Genomic DNA, 20,102 nt, shown 5'->3' on the forward strand with positions numbered 1-20,102 from the left:
GTAAAAAAAGCACAATAATGTGACCATTTTTATTTTAAAAAATATCCATCATTTAACCACATAAGCCAATTGAGAACATCGTTTACAATTATAACCTGGAGAGGTCCATTTGTACAGAAGTGCTTCCCTGAAGCAATCTGAATGCAGTACCTTGTTCAATGGCACAACAAAAGCCTTTTCACCTGGTCTTTTAATCCATGACCATGCAGTCCACAATACAGAGAGCCCTGACCACTAGTCTACACTGCCGATTCCAAATCTTTTCCATTAAGTAAAAAAAACAAGATAGAATAGCACAGTTTTGCATTTAGAAAAAATGATTTAAGTGAGGAATTGTCCTAGTTAACTTTAAATTTTGAAGGCAACATAATTTTTTTTTTAACCTGACTGGTTGACCTTAAAAAAATACATCCTGGAAGTTTGTATCCAAGACAGAGAATTGATCCCCTTTTAAGTCCTGTTTAAAATAATTTTGTACCAGAAACAACAAAATTATGCAACTACCCCCTCTATATTTAAATGCAAAGTTAAGTGCAAATATTCAAGGTATTAGTGAAGACATCTAACCTTAAGAATGCATTTGTAATCAATGTGATGTATCACCATGTAGTGGTTTGGAATTCTTAAAAACAGTTTGTATTTTTTGTTTCCTTCTAAAGCGGTATATGACACTGCTACATAGTATAAACTCAAGGACTATGCACACTGTACTCTGCAGTAAAGTACTCAAGTCATGTTTTTGTGTGTACACTATATACAGTTTACTCAAATCCTCATCAAGAACTCAGAAGTCAACACAGGCTTGATCTTGAATGCCTGAGATAAATAGTTTATAAACAATGCCTGTGTAGAATACAATAAAGATGAGTGTTACTGGCAGAATATTAAGATTAATTTGGAATGAAATTAAAACTACTCACTAATTTTTAGTTTCTCAGCGAGTCAAGTGACAGTTTTTTGTTCGCACAACTAAGTAAATCTCTTTTCATCTTGTACTTAAAAGTTGTTAACAACATACATTACACACTGCAAGAGATACAACAAATAAAATGGCAACTTGAAAAAGATCAAATAATCCCTGAGATTATAGTGTACCATTTCAGCCACATGACTCTTGCACGAACAGGTACTACCTGGAGGAAACCTCAGTGTAACTACAGCTAGGCAAAAATAATTGCTGAACTTCCAGAAGTGGATACATACAGTAGCTGGCCAGTTCTCTGAGGCAATGAATACTCCACATCTGTAGCTCAAAAAACACCCATTCTTTTGCAACCAGGACATCCGGAATTAATGGAAGATACTGTTTACTTCATGGTTGGAAGAGAGGTGTGAAAACAGAGTCCCCTCGTTATTGGCCGCTGATACGGCAGGACATTAGAACCATTCGAAATTCTCTGCAAAGCATGACCACTGCAAAACACGCATGAGGCCAGTACACCACAGCAAAGAGCACTGCAAATTCGAACATGTCTTGCCCTTCCAGCCATTTGGAACACTTTCCCGGATGAGTTCCAGTTTTCACAGCGCACACGCATTTGTTGTTGTGATTTGTGGGACACCCACTCACACAGGAATTTTTACTGAACCATCTGCAACAAAATATTTTGCTCTATCACAAATGTCTGCCTGATGGTCAGCTTTTCAAGAGTGCAGTATCTGCGTGTGAAGTCTTTGCCCCTGCTCCACCACAATGTCCTCCTTCTAGCTGTGAACATATAGGCACATACAAGCTGTCCTCTAGGGAATTGTGATGATATCCCAGTAACCATTATCTCTGGATACATTCTTATACAGGGGGTGCCAAGAATGGGGCAGCAGTCATTGCACCCAAAATGGGGATCTCTTCTACCAACTATACAAGAACCCGCTGCCATAGTTAAAAAAGAAAGTGGCACCATCAAATATTAATGCCACCTGTAACCTTGCTTGTACTATCTATGAATCTCAGATTAGGTGTCTTTCAGACCTATTAGGTCAAGTCTTTATCTACACTTCTCTCCAGTGCATAGTCACTTGTATAATTTGGGATTTATACAAATCATACACAATTATATTTCAGGTGTACGTGTTCTCAGATAAACTTTCGCTAACAATGACTCCAAATCACCAACCGTTCATAAAGTACTGTAGCTTGATCTCAATCGTTCCTTAATGTGGAATTCCTTCATGACTGTTGTTGCTTCCATTGCACTGAGACGGGTTTAACGTTGCCAAAAAGCTGTGATATTTCTTATATCAAAATTGAAAGAAGGCTATCTTGACTTCAGCGACATGCGGAATGCAGCATAAATGTAACAATTACAATTGCGTTACAATCTGCAGTAACCATCCACAACCAGTTCCTAGCAGAGCAAAACTCATGTCCGGTATCATTAAAACGAAACTAATAAAAATAGACATCTTTTTATTAAATAATTTCATTAAGTAATCCGACACATACACAGGATCCACTACTGAGAAATATTACTGTGCAAGGCTTTGGTTATTCAGCTCCGTTCATTTGATCCATATCAGAAGAGTCAGTATATTTTAATCGTATGAACTTAATACAAAGAAAACGTTTATAAGTTAAAGGCTTTAAAGATTTTTTAAAATTGGACTCACCTCTGGAAACTGTTCTCTCTCTTCATCTTGGAATAAACAACGGTCGAAAAACTAAAAGCAAACGGTTTCGAGCTACAGGATATCTAAAATCAGAAAAGGGGCCTCTAGCGACCAGCACTTAATGCTAAGAAACGTGAAATCTCCTTCTGAAGAAAATATTTAAAAAGGCACTGATTTTAGTCTTTTTCGCATTGTGACACTGTCGGGATTAGCAGGCTAAACTGCTAAAGAGCAAATTTAACTATGCAGAAGGCTGACATTCTCATTCAGGGTTAAACATCATTACCTACTTACTGTACACCCCTCAACTGTTCCCCACGTAACGATTTCCAAAACCTTCATTCGCGCATTGTAGTAGCTGAATGCACAATGACAGACGGGGCATTTCACCAACCACAGCGCAGGAAAACCGTATTGTCCCGAATGCGACCAATCGGAATTGGGTAAGATCAGGCGGTCTTTGATCTCTGAAATGGCTTTATGACGCTATTGGAGAAAATGCAAAAAAAATAATTTCGTCATTTTCTTGAAAATTCTGAAACGGGGTTTCCCATTCTTAAAAATATATTCTTATTCTTATTCTTATTCTTATTCAACGTCATTTAAAAAACATGTATAAATGACTTAATTCTGGGCTCATGGACTTATTATCTGTTCTTGAACCACAACATAACTGATTACTACAAAGTATTGTGGTATGAATATAAACCTCAACTGTAAAAAAAACGAGTTCCCAGTGTACTGTATAAAGCAGTGAAGGTCTTTGATTTTAATGTATTTAGATTTTTCTTAACAGTTACAGTCAGTTGAAATGCTGTCAGAGGTGTGAAATCTTCTACACACTTTACTGCCCAAACACATGTAAAACACAAGCTAGTCTTTTCATGTGAAATAACACATTGTTCTCTGTCATACATTAGGGCTTTATACATTTGTGTTTTGGGCCCTTTCTTAGTTATTACATTTTATAGTTGTTTGTGTAGCTTAATTTTTCCAGAAACCATTTCTGCAGTCAAAGATATGGCTAATAATAAGTGTTGATGGGAAGTAATTAAATTCTGCATGCTGAATCCATATCTTTCATATGTATTGCCTAAAGCAAAAAGTTGCTTTCACTCAATGAAACACATTTTATCATTCTATGTAGTGTGTAGAGCAATAAAATTATTTGATAAGCCCTATCTTTCTCATTATTGCTTTTAGTCATGTGTCAGGGGAATGTTAAGAAATGAAGGTATGCAAGCAAAATGGATGACACAGCACATTGTTACAACAGTGGAATGCAGAATTAATTTCCCAGCGAATCCTTGTTTCCTGACTGCAGCATAGCAGACTTGTCTTGACATGAGACATGAGGCCCAGAAAATTAGTTCTGCAGGTTTCTGTTATGGGGCATCAGTTGTAACCTCATTTGCATCTTACTGCATAGCACTCATTCTTATTCTGTAGTCTCCTGAATAAGTAGGATTGATGTAGGAATGATGTACAGTAGTAGTAATGTGTGTTTGTCTTTGTATATTGACTGAAGGTAAGAAACACATGAAGTTAAAGGGTCACAAATTACTATACAGTTGCTGGCAAAAGTATGAAGACTGGCAGTATGAAGCGGTCTCACTGTATTAAATAATTGTAAAAAAGCATCAGAAATAGAAACTGATCCTAGCATTGATTCCATACTGAGAAGTGTTCTGAAGAGAAAAATGTCTTATACAATATACTGTATGAGTACTGCTAAGTGTGAAGAATGTACATGTACTAATTGCCACTGTATATGTATAACCATGGGGGATCATGTTGAGTTAGTACAAGCAATTAGGGTGATTTTAAGTTTCAGAGCTTAAGTATGTAAATAGAACAACTCTTAATATACTTTCTTAATAGCTGTATTAAGGAAGTGCTCATGCAATTACTATTTTGGATTTAAAAAAAATAATTCTAATAAAATTATAATAGAATGTGCAACATGTTACTTTATGTCTGCTTGAGTGAAACATCATGAGATCTTTAGCCAGCAGCCATATCACACTGCAACTCACAACTGGCAACCCACTGAAGCTCAGCAGCTGTGAGCCTGGTCAGTACCTGGATGGGAGACCTCCTGGGAAAAACCAAGTATGCTGCTGGAAGAGGTGTTAGTGGAGCCAGCAGGGGGCACTCACCCTGTGGTCCATGTGGGTCCTAATGCCCCAGTATAGTTACTGGGACACTATACTGTAAACAGGCACCGTCCTTCGGATGAGACGTAAAACCGAGGTCCTGACTCTCTGTGGTCATTAAAAATCCCAGGGTGTTTCTTGTAAAGTGTAGGGGTGTAACCCCGGCGTCCTGGCCAAATTTCCCATTGGCCCTTATCAATCATGGCCTCCTAATAATCCCCCTCTATGAATTGGCTTCATTACTCTGCTCTCCTCCCGACTTATAGCTGATGTGTGGTGAGCGTTCTGGTGCACTATGGCCATAGATTCATTCAAAATAAATACTTATAGTCTTATTGAAATATTGTGAAATTCCCAACTTTGCGAGTACAACTGTGAATAACTTGAGGCACAAGTGGAAGAGGTGGCCTGAAGTGTTAAAAATATTGCCAGGAAATGCTTTTCTAAAGGCGTGATAATTCTGATTATCCTAATGCATTAGTGAAATCCAAATTATATGGGGCTTTTCTGGGTGCTAATTGTCTTATCCTGTTGGAAAGTTTGATTGCATAACATAGGTCTCACATGATGCCTCCATTCTTAGAAAAGGTACACATATGGAGCAGATTTAGAGCTAAGACAAAAAACAACCAACAATATGTGCTTTGAGTGATCTCTTATTTCACCGGTACTTCCGTTCTAAATCTCTCCATAGATACCTTCTCCACATTATTTTGTGAGATAAATACCATGGAGCTGTTCAGGGGAAAAAAAATGATTATTTTCTACTTAATGTTGTGATTGAAAACACAGTTTACGCATGTAAATGTTTGTATTCTATGTTTTAGATAAAACATGTTGTTTTAGTAGTATTTGATGTGCAATTTACAGGACTACATGGTGTCGTTTACCCTCATTCCCATCATCCATTAAATTTGGAAAACAGTTGATCACCATAGGAGCATGAAGATGATCAAAGACAGCTAAAACATGTGTGACATCTACAAGTCTGGAAAGCTCAGAATGGTGAGAATTCAGTCCAAAAGGCTGTTTGTTCTGGTATTTTGAATTTATAGTTCTACTTTGGGAGAATGGGCTAACAGATTAAACGGTGAGACTTTTTATTAGCTCCCAGTTGGATAAATTTAGTACCATGTTCTCTCTGGAGCTGTTAGAGCCTTAACTCTTTTAGCTATGTTGACAAAGCGTGTGAAATGTAACCGGGAGATCACAGTTCAATTTCTTGCCTTTTTTTTAACAACACTTGTTCCTGCAGTGTTCTGACAAAATGAATGTAAAATGAATTAGTTTAGGTAGTTTAGTTATATTAATAAGATTCAGGGCATAGTTAAGCACATCTACAGTACTGTATATAATACATTTCTATTCATCCACATAATTTAGTGATCCAACACAGTTCATTTACCACTAATCTAATGCCATGTAAATTAATCCTGATTTTGTAAATCAAGGTGGGTCACTGTAACCGGGGGGCCTAATTTTCCCTGTTGCTAATTTTATACGTTATTAGTTATAACACTTCTGAATGTCATTCATTCTGAATATCAAATCATTTTAAAAAATTGATGCTAAAGAGAAAAGTAATACTTTCTCATTACTCAATGAAAATGCTTTGACAGATATAAAATATCCTGTAGGTTTTGAAAGTGATAGGAAGTTTAAATAAACTGTATTTATGTATTATAGTTAAATAGGAGAAATGTGGAACATTTTTGCTTTAATGCTAATTCATATATGAACTAAATTAATATAACTTTCTTTTTTAAAGTCCATTCTGCTGAAGTGACAGCATTTTGAAAACTATATTAGCAAGCACACCAGGATAATTGTACAAGCCATATGTTAAGAATTAGTATCTCCTCATCCTGGCTAGAATTTGACCTTCCTTGCTGTAGTGGTGTTAACTCCCTAGCCATGCTATAGATTAGAAACACTAGAGCAAGGATCATACAAGACATGTATTCAAACACACAGAAGACCATCAAGTTTATTGCAGTTGTTTCTAACATTTTGCAGTCAACTGAACATAATTCTTTCCACATGGGAAAGAAAGAGAGGAGATTCAGTATACTGGCACCATTCCAGACATGAAAGGCTTGAAAAAAAGTGGCTCAACAGTTAAATGTATTTGCATGCATAATCTACTGTAGGATTGATGTTATAATGTCATTGGCACTTTATGAAACAACAGTTAATTTCAGTTTCCATTATTTGTTAATTTTCCCACCTTGACCAGTCTGTGCTATTTTTTAAGGTGCAAGAGGGATTAATCATTTAGTCAGGACAGTTCATGCTGCTGTTTTGCAGAAGAAGAAGTAGTACAACTTTTTTTGCTTGTTAATGCTTGGCAAAATGTTAGTAGCCAGACCACAGTCACTTTTCTGTGCTTCTGTCTCTATCTCACTTCATTTGTGATTACACTTCAAAGTTATTATTTTTCTTTATGCATTATAGTATAAAGAATAGTTTATTTTACGTTGATAAATGGTCTTGCATGCAAAACAAATATACAGTGTAAACTTTTTTTCTGATAAAAAATCCTTAGACATACTTTACATTGACCAAGTCAGAAAGTTTGCAAACCTGAAGGCTGCGATAAGATAAGAACTGAATAAACAGAAAATCTACAGGCATGAAAATATAAGATATGAGACTAAGTGGGAAACTAAAATATTTCTTACCATTTTCAGTCACTGCAGCAGTAATAAATAAATTATGAATTATGAGTGATATATGTAATAAATAGGTTGAACACAGTATAGAAAATAAAATTACTCTAAAATTAAAAGCAGCTGTTAGGAAAAACAACTTACATCTACAGTAAGTGTTGTAACTCTAGAACACTTTCTAGTGCAATAGGTGAGACAGCATCAAAGTAACTTTAATCATATTAAAGCACATAACATCTCAATGCCATTCTATGATGAAGTATCACAGTATGTCATTGATTCAATACAATTATGTGGCATTATGGCTTTGACAACAGACCACGTATGGATGAGGAATATATCTGTTGATGACAGATACTTTTGTGGCATCTAAACTGACAACAATACTTGAAAAGCATAAATATATTACCATTTTATTAAGTGTTGTTTAATAACCACAAGTGACTATTTTATTACTATATGTAGAAAACAAAATAACATAAACTTGGATGTGTCCATAGTTAACCAACAATTCAAGTACAGTATATTTTGCAAAATGAAAGTACCCTTATTTTTTTATATTCTTTGTTTTGGATTGGTTTTAATAACAAAAGAACTGTGTGAAAAATGCAATGTATGAATTAATTTAGAGAGTTGTTTTACAACATTATCCAGTAGGGAGCTTGCAGATTACTTAAACCCCTGAGCTTGCATGCTTCTGTGGCTGGAAATGGTGCCTGTTCACCCTGATCACCCCAGGGTGGACTGAAGAGAAACCTAGTACCAGAAATAGTTTCCACAGAGCACCGTGCGAAACACCTAGGGACCACAGGGCATTTCAAGTTACAACCTGTGATACAGTTTCTCATGCATAATTCCCCACTGTTGAAACAATGCATAAGGGTATCCATGAATGTCACACATTTCAGCAGGCAAAGTGGATATACTGTACTTGAATGGATAGACCTGACTGGACCTGATCACTTGACTAACTGGTCATACGTTTAAGGATATGTTAAAAACTATGCACATTGTGTTTGAGTATAAATTGGTGTAAACAATTTGCTGTTGTTTCAGCACAACTAAAGTGATACACAAATACAACAAAGTAATAGAAAATCAGGCACTGTGGTCCCAAGTTTCCATACAGGAAAAGTGTGGGGAAATAGCTCTTCTGTGTATTTTACTGTGTAGTGGCTGGTTTGCCCACAAGGAAAATAAGGATTTATGTCTTTAATTTTCTCTGTCTGGAAGAGCTATTAGATAGATAAGATAGTTGTAGATAAGACATATCTCTTAACTTGTTTAATTTAACCTTTGTGGAATTTGACCCAGTTGCTGCGGGTGAACTCCAAATCCCCCAGCTAGTTCAGCAGTATGATAATATGATCCTTGTTATTTTTCCATTTACCACAATTCTTTTTTTTCCTTAAAAAAATTAGATTAGATTTTAATCCAATGGTCATTAATTTTACTTTTCAGGAAGTATACTAGGAAAGCTAACAAAGATTATTTTTACTCTGCTTCAGATATGGGGCTGAGCAGCATCTTGATTGCCTGTTCATTAAAATTCACCTAATTAAAATTTATTGTACCTTTGTACAATAACCATATTATATTAATATATTTACAATTGCTTTACCCTGGTTTTTGTAGTAGTTGTCTGTGGTGCTACAATAGCTGTCTAAGGTATACTTTACTATACTATATTATGGTAATTTCATATTGCAAAAAGTGTTTTGATGCTTAATATCATATATCAAAACAAATGTTCTTGATTGGCTGTCTAAATCAACAGACCTCAATCCAACTGAATATTTGTGATTTGAAATGAAGATTGCATTACAATAATGGAAACCAAAGGGTCTGAAGGTCTTAGAGCAATTCTCCATAGAAGAATGTTCATAAAATTCTCCTCTAAAGTGCCAGAAATTCCTAGCACACTACAGGAGGTGTCTAGTCAGATTAATTCCTGCCAGAGGAGGATTTTACAAAATGCTAACTACAGGGGTGTGAATAAACATGATCCCAGTGATTTATGGGCTTGATTATTTTTAAATTATATACAGGTATGCCTTTTCTCTGAGAAATGCTATTAAGGTTACTGTGTGACATTTTTAGATTTTTTTTAGTTAGAAACATTATCCACTCTATAAATCATCCTGTTATTTGAAGTTAGTTGTTCCTGTTTCATCAGAGGTATGAATGTGTTTGGAAGGCTCTGTATATTATCTAATTGACGTACTTCATTCTGAACATGTTAAAAATCCATTACTTTAGCTTTTTGAAATATTGCTGAGAAAACCTATTGACAGATATTTAAATGTGTTAAGGGGCAAATTAACAACATGAAGATACAGTACAGTTATTAATTAAAATAATTAAACTGTTAGGAATATGAACTTCATGGTGGATGGGAATGCTTTGTTTCTGTGTGAATCCTTATAACACTTCTTAAAGGCTTCTAAGAGTACAAACATTAAGTTTCTGAAGCACCTGTAGCATATTCTTTAATTAGCACGCCACAGAGCTGTAACCCGTGCTTTCTACTTATCACATTGCTAACATGCTGCTGGCATTCATTGAAGTCAATATTTACATGCTAATATTTGTTAAAGTCAATGCTTGGTCTCAAGACACCATAAACAACACTTCATTTCCTGTGAGAAATGCATAACAAAGAAATGAATTAGACTGCTGCTGTATAAAGCCATGAGTGAGTCTTTCTATCTTGGAGTTACATAATTAGAAAGGGAATTGAGGATAATTATGTTGTAATGTATTTCGAACTAGTATAGAAGCTCTTAAATCCCTACTTATGGGGTAGGAAGGAGAGTAGCCATGTAATTATATATAAAATTATGAATACAGTAATTTGCAGTTCAGGGATTACTAGCTAAAAGATGGAGTAAAAGCACAATGCATGTTGATTTATTAGTCTTATAAAGAGCCCTGTATGACCTTTTGATTACCAATCCAGTTACTGCACAGAATGTTAGGGTATCTGGTACTCAGTAAAATATTGGCGGGATATACTGTAGGTATAGCTCTGTAAAAGCAACAGTGGTGAATATCATTGGTATTTACTTGGTCATCAGAATGTTGGAAAAGCCCTAAGTGATCCAGTAATATTACAGAAAGACAATAATAAAACAAATGATTTTCTGAAGATGATTTACAATTCAGTACTGTGAATATTAAACATGTCAGTACTTGCAAGGGATGGATGTGGGATGTGGAATCTTAATGTACTGATGAGTCATTTAAAATAACAAAATAAACAAGTAGGCTATGACAATTATTCTTATGTTTTTTGAGACTTCTACGTAATCCATTTTACTGAATTTCACTAAGGAAATATGTGTATTATACAGTATGTGTGGTGCAGTATCTTTTATGTCTTTGTCTTTTTAAATTCAAGCAGTTGATCCCACTTTTGTTCTGCTAAGGTTTAGTCAGTATTTGGCTTCATTGGCTTCAAACAGCACACGTCAGTCCTTGCCTGCTCTAATGAAAAAAAATAACTTGAAGTATTTTAAGTCAAACTGTACTAAATCATTGTAAATCAGATAGCATTTATCTAATGTACTGTGTGAAAGTGTAAAATAAACCACATTATGTCTCCAGCTAGAGCCTGATTTATTATTTAGCAGCTTTATAGCACTGCTAAAAGCTGAAACACAATATGGCAAGAAGATCTTTTTGTAATCAAATCTTTTTTGATCTTTCAGAGGGGGGGTGGGGGGTGGTACAACAGTACACCAAACTAAAAAAAAGGGTCAGTCCCATTTTCTTCCATGTCACTTCTTCACTCGGGATCTGAGCATTTCCTGCAATAAAATCAGTATTTTTGATGGCTATTTCTTGCACAAAATGTGTGAGTGATGTCCATGCACTTTCAGTGCAGTCCTTGTGTATGTTTCTCTGGCAAGAGATCTGGAGTCCCATTATGCTGTTTTCCAGTGTTCCTTCTCAGGCCTCCAGACCTGGAGGCAGTGGTATTTCAATGTTTGGTGGTTACTATTCTCTTTCAAAGAACCTGGGCTTCATTGTTAACTAACTGAAAATAACTCAGCATAACAATGAGAATAACAGCCTACCAACCCAAACAAGTCTTTCCTATTTGGAATTTTATTACAATAATTTTGTAAGCATTCCAATCTACCTTTTCTGTTTTTCATGGATGAAGTGTTCTATACATCTAATGATTAAAAAATAAATACAGTACAGAACATAGTGCATTCTCATATAAGACTACATGACCTCATGGTTTCTTTTCATCTTCAAATATTTAAGATGTAGATGTAGATGCAGTGTAACTGGGAAACTATCTCCCTTGTGAAGTAGACTTTTTTTATTTACAAATGCACACAGCCATTTACTCTATGTCTGCTTCTTTGTCCTGTTGTGTATGATTCATTTCAGTTTAGTGACAATTCTGATCAAGGTTAACACATACAGATGCAGATACCTTCCAGTAAATCCCAAATCTTGAGACTCTGGTCAGTATCTATTTTTATTAATTCAACCTATTCTTAAAATCTAGAAATGTCTCACAGCAGAGTGGCACCATTATTTTCTTTATTTTTCTTTCAAGCCTGTATCTAAAGATCTTTAGATTATTCACTGGAAATTCTCCTGTGTGATCAATGGAGAATAACATTTAAGGATTACATTTATTCAGTTTTAAAAATTAAATCTCTAAAGATTTTTTTATATTTAAAATATGCAGTAGTAATGAGGTGCTTCATTGCTCTGATTAACTTAATCACAACCACAGTATTATATATATATATATGAAATCTCTTTGTACCAGCTGCATTTTTTATCTGTACTATGTCAACTGATAATAATAATGTATTATTGTATATGAGCTTGTGTCAGGAATTCTAATTTATTATTACTGATTAAGACAATGCCAGCTGAAATGTCAGTGATGTACTTCATAGGTCGCAAATAATGCATGTTGTCTTTTCTGTTATGATTGTTGCACATTTTTTAAATTTCTTGATTTGATGTTTTTACATTTATCTAATTAATTACTAGTGACATTTGGGTGTGCCTCTTTTAAACAATATCTTATAGAAAAACATTGTATATCAGTGGTTGATTTAGTGTCACACGTAGAACAATATGCAACTGTTATCTGAAATAAAAGATATGAATAATTTATAGCTAGAGAAAGCTGTATTAACAGACTGCGGAAAATATATGTTGTGCGCCATAACACAGAGTAAAAGGGCCTGAAACCTTATTCTGTGGGAACAGTTCACATTTCCCTTCCGCATCTGATATTTCGGTCAAAAGTTCATTAGTATCTTAATTATTCATTGAGAGAGACTGTGTATTGATAAAAAAAAAGTTGCCTGAGAATTTTTTTACACAAACATTTACTCTGTTAATGTAAACTGCAATATTCTTGATGAAATAATTTTAACACAACTTTATGTAAGCGTATATATTTATATACTATTGTTTATAATAATAAAAAACTGTATACAGAATTAATAGCATGTGCCTGTAATTACCAAATAAAAGTACACAAAAACATCCAGCATTGCTTTTTACCAGTTTCATTCCCATTTCTAGCACATTTACTGTATGTGGGAAAGCCTTGAGGGCGGTATGACTAAAACTATGATTAACTTTGCAGTTAGAATTATATCTGTCTAGTCAGGTATATGGTACTGTATGTACTTCACCATTATGGTAGTGAGGTATTTACATTCACAATGTTACATGTTTGTGTACTACTACAAAAAAAAAGAAACAGAGAACGCAGCACAATAAAGATTACACATCTGATCACTAATTGCGCATGTGGGGATTTACTTGGCTTTGTGGTCAAGCTTTGGGTCTGTTGACCGTAATCTTCTATTTATATACAAGAGCTTGTCAGGGATTGAACAGAAGCTTAGGGCTTAGATGAGTATTCTTCATAAGCTTGTACCCAAGAAGTTCAGTTTCCTTAAAAGCAGAAATCCATTGGCCAACGTTTTTAATGCTTTCCAACTTTTTGTGTGTATTACAAATTAAACGCATACTAATACAGCTTTTCGAAAAAATACTGGCGTCAGTAAAATGCATTCAGTACTATAGCATTGTAAATCCTAATAAATGTTCTAAATCGGTACACCCTGAACGGTTCACCCTAAATGTTGAAGGCTGAGCACAGGCAGAGCTCTACAATCACAGGTTTGAACAATGTCACGAGATTCCTGAACATTCTCCAAAGGTCGGTGTGATTAGTCAGCCAGGGCTCTGCCAGCATACTTTAACACATTGAATCCTGTAGCCTCTTAGACACTTGGATCACAGTGCTGTTGGTGAGGAACATGCCAGTTGGCACTAAACCTCTAATGTGGTGCTGTGTTGCCTGTGACATGTTAAAAGATGAGTGGCTCAAAGGTGGGTGGGGATGAGAATGAGCAGTGAGCCTACACTTCCCCTGTGTGCGGATGCAAAGTCTGCAGCTGTGAGTCAAGACGTGAAAAACACACAATTGGCAATCCCAAATCTGAAGGGTATCACAAAATGCAAAAAATGATTGTTTATTATTTTAAATTGTTATAAATAAAAATAAAATCTGAAAATGAATCAAGACTACCAAGCACCCTATTATATTTTGATCTATATTGAAGTTTACAACTACAGCAGGACGGTGTTAGAAGTGAGCCTTATGACATGGAGTATATCAAGGAAATAAATACATGTGACAGGAATGCACAAATGTGTAGCATCCCAGCAATCCCCTCTCTAGTGTTGAAGCTAAGCAAATTTACAACATAATCTTACATACGTCCATCCATTTTCTAACAGCTTTATCCAATACAGGGTCGCAGGGGAGCTGAAGCCTATCCTAGCAAGCAAAAGGCAGGGCACAATCCAGGTGGGACATCAGTCCATCTCAGGGCACACACACACTCTCACTCCAGTGCCAGTGTTTCCAGAAGCAAATTAGCCTACAAGTATGTCTTTGAACTATGGGGGGAAACCGGAGCCAAAATGATTCACATACAGTACTATCTATATTTGTCCTATTCTGAGCTGATAACGAGTTTATGCTGGGAATTAGTATTTTGAATATACTTAGTACTGGGAATTTTCATATAAAGTCAAGACAATCCCTTGCTTGGCAAAAGAAAAACCACAAGAAAATTATTCTTTTTTAGTTGCACAATGTACAAAAATGCATAAAAGCCACCACTTAATATGATGTATACCATGTACAGTAAAACATAACAACTACTGGCCACAACTTAAGTTAATCAAATAATTGTGACATTATAAATGCTACTAAGTTTAAAATCATTCCTTATTTTATTTTAAAATAATTTTTAATCAGTCTTACTAAAAGTCCACAAGAGAGTCATGATTTGTGTCTCTAAAATAATTAGATTAAGGGTAGTACCATTAACTATAATAGACAATGTGTGGTTCCCAAGTACAAATACTTATTCTAGTATATCATTGGTTAAAGCAGAGTAAAATGTACTGTAGCTAGGCATGGTTAAATCATGGAAAAGCACAAAAGGAGTATTGACAATGTATTATACAGACCCAAGATCAGAAAGGCAAAGTAATAGAAAGAATAATGGAAAAACGTGGCAAAAATACCAAGCAAATTCACTAGGGTAAATGCTGTTTCTGTCTGGATCATAAAAGTGCTTTCCTTATACTGTAACTAGTTCTAATGAACCCAGTTCTTACACTCAAGTTGATTATAGTATTCCCACCTTTTTGAATCTAAGGTTGTTTTCCCTCTGGACTTGTTGACATAATACATCTAAAGTACAGTCAATCTTTGTCACTAAAGGGCATACATGCAATAATAATAATAATAATAATAATAATAATAATAATAATAAAACATAACACCTTTAAAAGTAATGTCTCAATGTGCTTTACAATAGCTGTAAAAACACTTATGAGGATAGCAAATTACAAAATTAGTACATGTACGAAAGACAAGTGGATAAAAATGCAGTTAGAAAATAGAGCAGACACAGACTTTAAGTAAAAGCCTTTCAGAAAAGAAAGCTTTTGAGTCTAGATTTAAATCAGGGAGGTAGTTCAAGTAGGTAGCTACGTCAGTATGTGTAGGCTTCAAAGGAACAAGTAAAGGTTTATTCCATGCTGAAAAGAGAAGAAAGGAAACACAACACTCTTTTCAGCATGGAATAAACCTTTACTTGTTCCCTTAAATCAGGGAAGGTGACTGACTGATATCCTTAGGGATAGAATTCCAGAGCTTTGGACATAGCCAGTGAAGGCCCTGTCACTCTCAGATAGGGACATCCAGTGCTGTATAGCAGTAGTCAGACAGGTACAGTACCAAGGTGTACAGTAGGTGAGCATGAGGATTTTGAAGTCAACTCGAAACCTGATAGGAAGCCAGTGCAAGGACTCCAAGACAGGAGTAATGTGATTGCTTGCATGCAACCTGGTCAGGAATTGTGGATGCTTCAAAATTGAAGTTTGTTCAGTGTGGATTTAGATACCCCATTGCAGTAGGGCAATGCAGTAATCAATTCTAGAAAAAAACAAATATTTACAGTATGTTGACCATCTTTTCTGCAACAGTCAAAGACAACATAGGATGCAACTTGGCAATTTCAAGGTGGAAGAATGATGTTTTTACAATATTCTGCACATGAGGGTCAAAATACTGTACATGTAGGCTGGGGCGATTGGAATAATAGCTGTCAAATGTTTCACTTAAATTCTAAGTTTCTGTGCAAAAATGCTCCTTAGCCTTTGTGTGAACCTTAGGTTTGTCTTGTTTTATGCAATAAACTTGAAGGTCTTGGTCACTTGCACAATCCCACATGATTTTGCATTTAATTTATACTTCTTTACATTATTCGTATTATAGATGCACTTTATTGAGTACTCCATCATTCTTTTGGGTGTTTGTTTTACAAGTGTGCAGGCCATTAAATGTACCACATGACAAATTAGGTATCACTGTAATGAATGTTTAACTTGATAAACATTATGCTTGCACTTTGACCACGATTTCCTTGAAGGTTTTTCTGATTTCCTATGGTTTCAAGTTGTGCAAGTGTTGTAAAATGCAACAAGTGCAATAAAAATATAGATTAGATTTGCAAGATGACATATTAGGTTAAGTCCCCAAACTTTTGAGTTGTGATTTTGAGTCCAAATCAAGTCAGTCAAGTCCATAATATTTATGCATCACAGCAGACTGCTTAATTACCCAGTAATAAATAAAATATCTGCCATATAATGTAGAAGCTTTATTAGCATAAATCCAATGGCAAACAAATTAAAAAGAAACTTTTTTTCTGTTACTTATTTGCACATCAGGCAGTAATAATTCATCCTCACTGTCTTCAAAAGTACTGGTGTGTATAAGAAAAACAATGTCTAAGTCATTTGCTTGTTTTAAATATGACCTACAGTATTTCTCTGTGAAACATAATCTATGTTTTAGTGTGTGCGTCATTAAATTGACCTTGGTAATTATTTTTAGCAATATATACAACCACATGATAAATGCTCTTAGTTTATAGTATATCCAAAGTGCTAGAATTCAGGGCATAACCAGTCACAACCCAGATCAGGCGCTTTTATTTTGCTGCCTTAGGACTGCACCATATTTCTTGTTTGACATGTTATTTTGCTTATCAAATATGCCCTGTTGAATATTAACAATATCGTAGTTATAACCTGATCTGTGCCTTGCCACATAAGACCAGAAAGGTTTCCCATAATATTCAAATGTATGTAAGATTAAATATTGTTTACAGGTATAATTAATTACATTACCACTCATTTGTCATCCATTATTAAGAGTTCTGGAAACCATAATGTTTCTCTCTATGTCAATATTAGTAGTAAACCCATTTCTTTATGAAAACAAGATTGTACTACATCTAACAGAAATTATTGGGCGGAATATTTAACACATCTTTAATGTACTGTAATGGCACTGTGCCAATTTTTTTGCCTTAATTAAAACATGTAATAGGATAAACAAGCTTAGCGTAACCTAATCGAGACTTTTTAAATAATTCTGCCTGATATCATGTATTTAAAATCCAGTTTTGCAAATTCCATTTTACAAGGGCAAAATCTTAATGCTGTCTGTCATACTGCTGTGGTTTCTGAAGCATAAGACATTATTTTTCTTTTGCAAATTTCAGCATATTGAAAAGAAAAAGAAAAATTGAATCATTCTTTAAAGTTTAGTTTGCATAATTAAGGAAAAAAGGTAAAAATAATGCAGGAGCTAAAGAAGAAGAATTATCTTTATAATTACAAAAACAAATATGGTACTGTACTATAGCATATTAAGCTGTAACATTTTTGTCATAGGAATGGTTCTAGTTATTTTATTTTCAGCTAGTTATTTGAATGATTCATAGAGGCAGCCGTCTGTGCAACCTAACACTAACACTATTTATGCTAAACTTTGAATTATATGAATATTTTCTTTCATTTGTTATTGGCATACCAAAAATTCCAGTCCTTTAGTTACTAGATTTATTTGATTAAGTGAAAAAACCCTGCTACTGATAAGATGGGTCAGTGTGCCCAGGTCAGTTGCACAAAATATAAACTTGAATGCCGCCAGATTTTATGGATTGGGAACTTTGTTTCCTTTATTCAGATCTAGTACATATCACATTGTGTTTAAATGTAAATGCAAACTGGCTTGGAGAGACCATTGTCTTTGCAAAAAGGAAAAACACCATTCTAAAAAAATGTTTTTAGTTAACTTCTATATGTAAAATTCAAATAATTGTCCAAATATTTGTTATTTATGATTGGACAGTTGTCAGTCGAGTGGTCAAAACATAATATCATGTGCCATTCATATCTCATGACTGGTCCATTTTTGACACAGAAGATACAGTACCTCCATTTATTTTTCTTTACATTCACCTGTCCTGGCCAGCCACTGGGAATTTCTACAGGACTAAACCATTTTCTTTGCAATTGATAAGGTATAATTTTGTCTGTTATCTATAAAGTAGTCCTGTCTTGTTTTCATATAGAGTATGACCCAGTAGTGGCTTGTGAAAGGAAGTTAATGCTGTTTTGAAAGTAATTTCCTCCCTTTAAACACATTTTAAACCACCATATGAAAACAAATCACTATAAACTCACTATCTACAGAGATGCCACACGTATATATATAGTATATATTTCAATTTTCAATCCTCAAATTTTATTTTTAACTCGTCGATAAGGGGCGAAAAGCCTTCTGGCAAACTACAAAATAGATCTTTTTTGAGCAGTGAAACAGACAACCTGCTGATCAGGGCAGCCCTTAATTTTCTCTGTAATCTTACATAGATCAAACTATATGTAAATGATAAAGGAATTTTAAACTCTTAATTTTTCTTATAACATGAATTGTTGTCATTGTTTCTTAAAGTAATTTGACAGATACATGTTGCACTATACAATTAATTGATAAAGAGTGTAAATCTAATCAAAACAATATAAAAATCTATTCTAATGTAATAGAAATACAGTACTGGATGTAATTTAATCAATGATGAGATATGCTGTAGATTAAGCACTTTAACAGTGTACAAAAAACAGTAAAGATTTTAGGTTGCAAAATGCGATATTGTTTGTGATGAAGATTGTCAGTGATAGGTGCAGAAAACACATCTGTGAAATTCGAGTGAGGGTTATTGTATTGCAGTTGATGAGATTGTAATAGGTTTCCCTCCTTGCTATATACAGCAAGTCTCATTTTTAAAACATTTTAAAGAAATAAATATTTAGATATATCTTTAAAGTAGCACAAACCTTCTCTTATGAGTTACTAATGCACTGCATATTGAAAATACAGATTCCAGAGATTGTCATACTATCCACATACTTGGATATGTGCCCAAGAAATGAAATACACACATTGTTAGATGTTCGCTTACCTTTTAAGCCTTGTCTTGTGTAGGTTAATCTTGAACATAGTAAAAAAAAACAGCAAAAACAAAAATCAAACAGTTTATCCAACTGAATTACGAGCTCTTCCGTTATGAAAGGGTGCAATTTCCTCCTTCAGACCAAAGTACTTCTCTTTTCCCGGAGGTCGGTGGGAGCCTCATATGTTGTCACTGTCTTCTCACCCCATCGGGTCGTGGCAGGAGAACTCTGCATTACTACCAGTCTGATGGGGGACTGGGTGGCTGGGGTAGGTTCTGGGGCATATTCCTTGCTGGGGTCTTTGCCCCTACAGTCATAGAGCACACATGATATCAGGAAGACGAGCAGCAAGATAACATAGCTGGCAACCAATATGATGAGGTTAAGAGTTACTGGATCGATTTCGAGATAAAATTCCATAAAGCCCATTGTGGCTTCACATCCTGTGGAGGCAAAGTACAGGGAACAAAAAGATCAGGCCGTTGGTTTTGATTGTAGAAGAATCAGTGAGCAAGCATGCGACAGCAGGACTGTGACCCGCAGATCAGAATGGATATGTTGGCTTTGTGGTAAAAATACTTTAATCCTCACCACTCCTCCAACCTTGAATTTCTGTAGCCAATGATTAAAGCAGCTCAGTTTAATAACTTAAGCTACCATTTTAATTTTGCCAACTGCACAGACTAAGGAGGATTTATTCAGCCAAAATCAGTGTCGTAGGAGAAAGGAGAGATGATCATTTTAACCAATCCATGCCCTTAATACTGCCCTTGCCAAAACCAAT

At 35.0% G+C, this 20,102-nt stretch overlaps 2 protein-coding genes across 4 annotated transcripts in view; both read right to left on the bottom strand.

The window, feature by feature from the left end:
* mmd (monocyte to macrophage differentiation-associated) overlaps nt 1–19,495 on the bottom strand; it is a 34,722-nt gene extending 15,227 nt beyond the window's left edge. The window contains exon 1 of one of the 3 annotated variants that reach the window (XM_088599645.1): nt 19,327–19,495. In XM_088599645.1, the coding sequence (XP_088455771.1) occupies nt 19,327–19,364 (38 nt within the window). In that variant the 5' untranslated portion in view covers nt 19,365–19,495. Of the gene's footprint in view, nt 1–2,607; nt 3,008–19,326 lie in introns of those variants that run through there. The other 2 variants (XM_088599647.1, XM_088599646.1) reach the window with 2 other exon arrangements.
* On the bottom strand, nt 19,454–19,885 carry smim36 (small integral membrane protein 36). Its single transcript, XM_088599649.1, has one exon. It carries the CDS (start codon nt 19,745–19,747, stop codon nt 19,454–19,456), a length of 294 nt encoding a protein of 97 aa, XP_088455775.1. The 5' UTR covers nt 19,748–19,885.
* Between the last annotated feature and the right edge of the window lie 217 nt (nt 19,886–20,102).

Source organism: Lepisosteus platostomus, chromosome 11, assembly GCF_059453375.1.
Source record: "Lepisosteus platostomus isolate fLepPlt1 chromosome 11, fLepPlt1.hap1, whole genome shotgun sequence".
Lineage (NCBI taxonomy): Eukaryota > Metazoa > Chordata > Actinopteri > Semionotiformes > Lepisosteidae > Lepisosteus > Lepisosteus platostomus.

Bases quoted from the DNA above. Each gene is read 5' to 3' on its own strand.
- smim36 (XM_088599649.1), bottom strand. From the start codon at position 19,747: ATGGGCTTTATGGAATTTTATCTCGAAATCGATCCAGTAACTCTTAAC.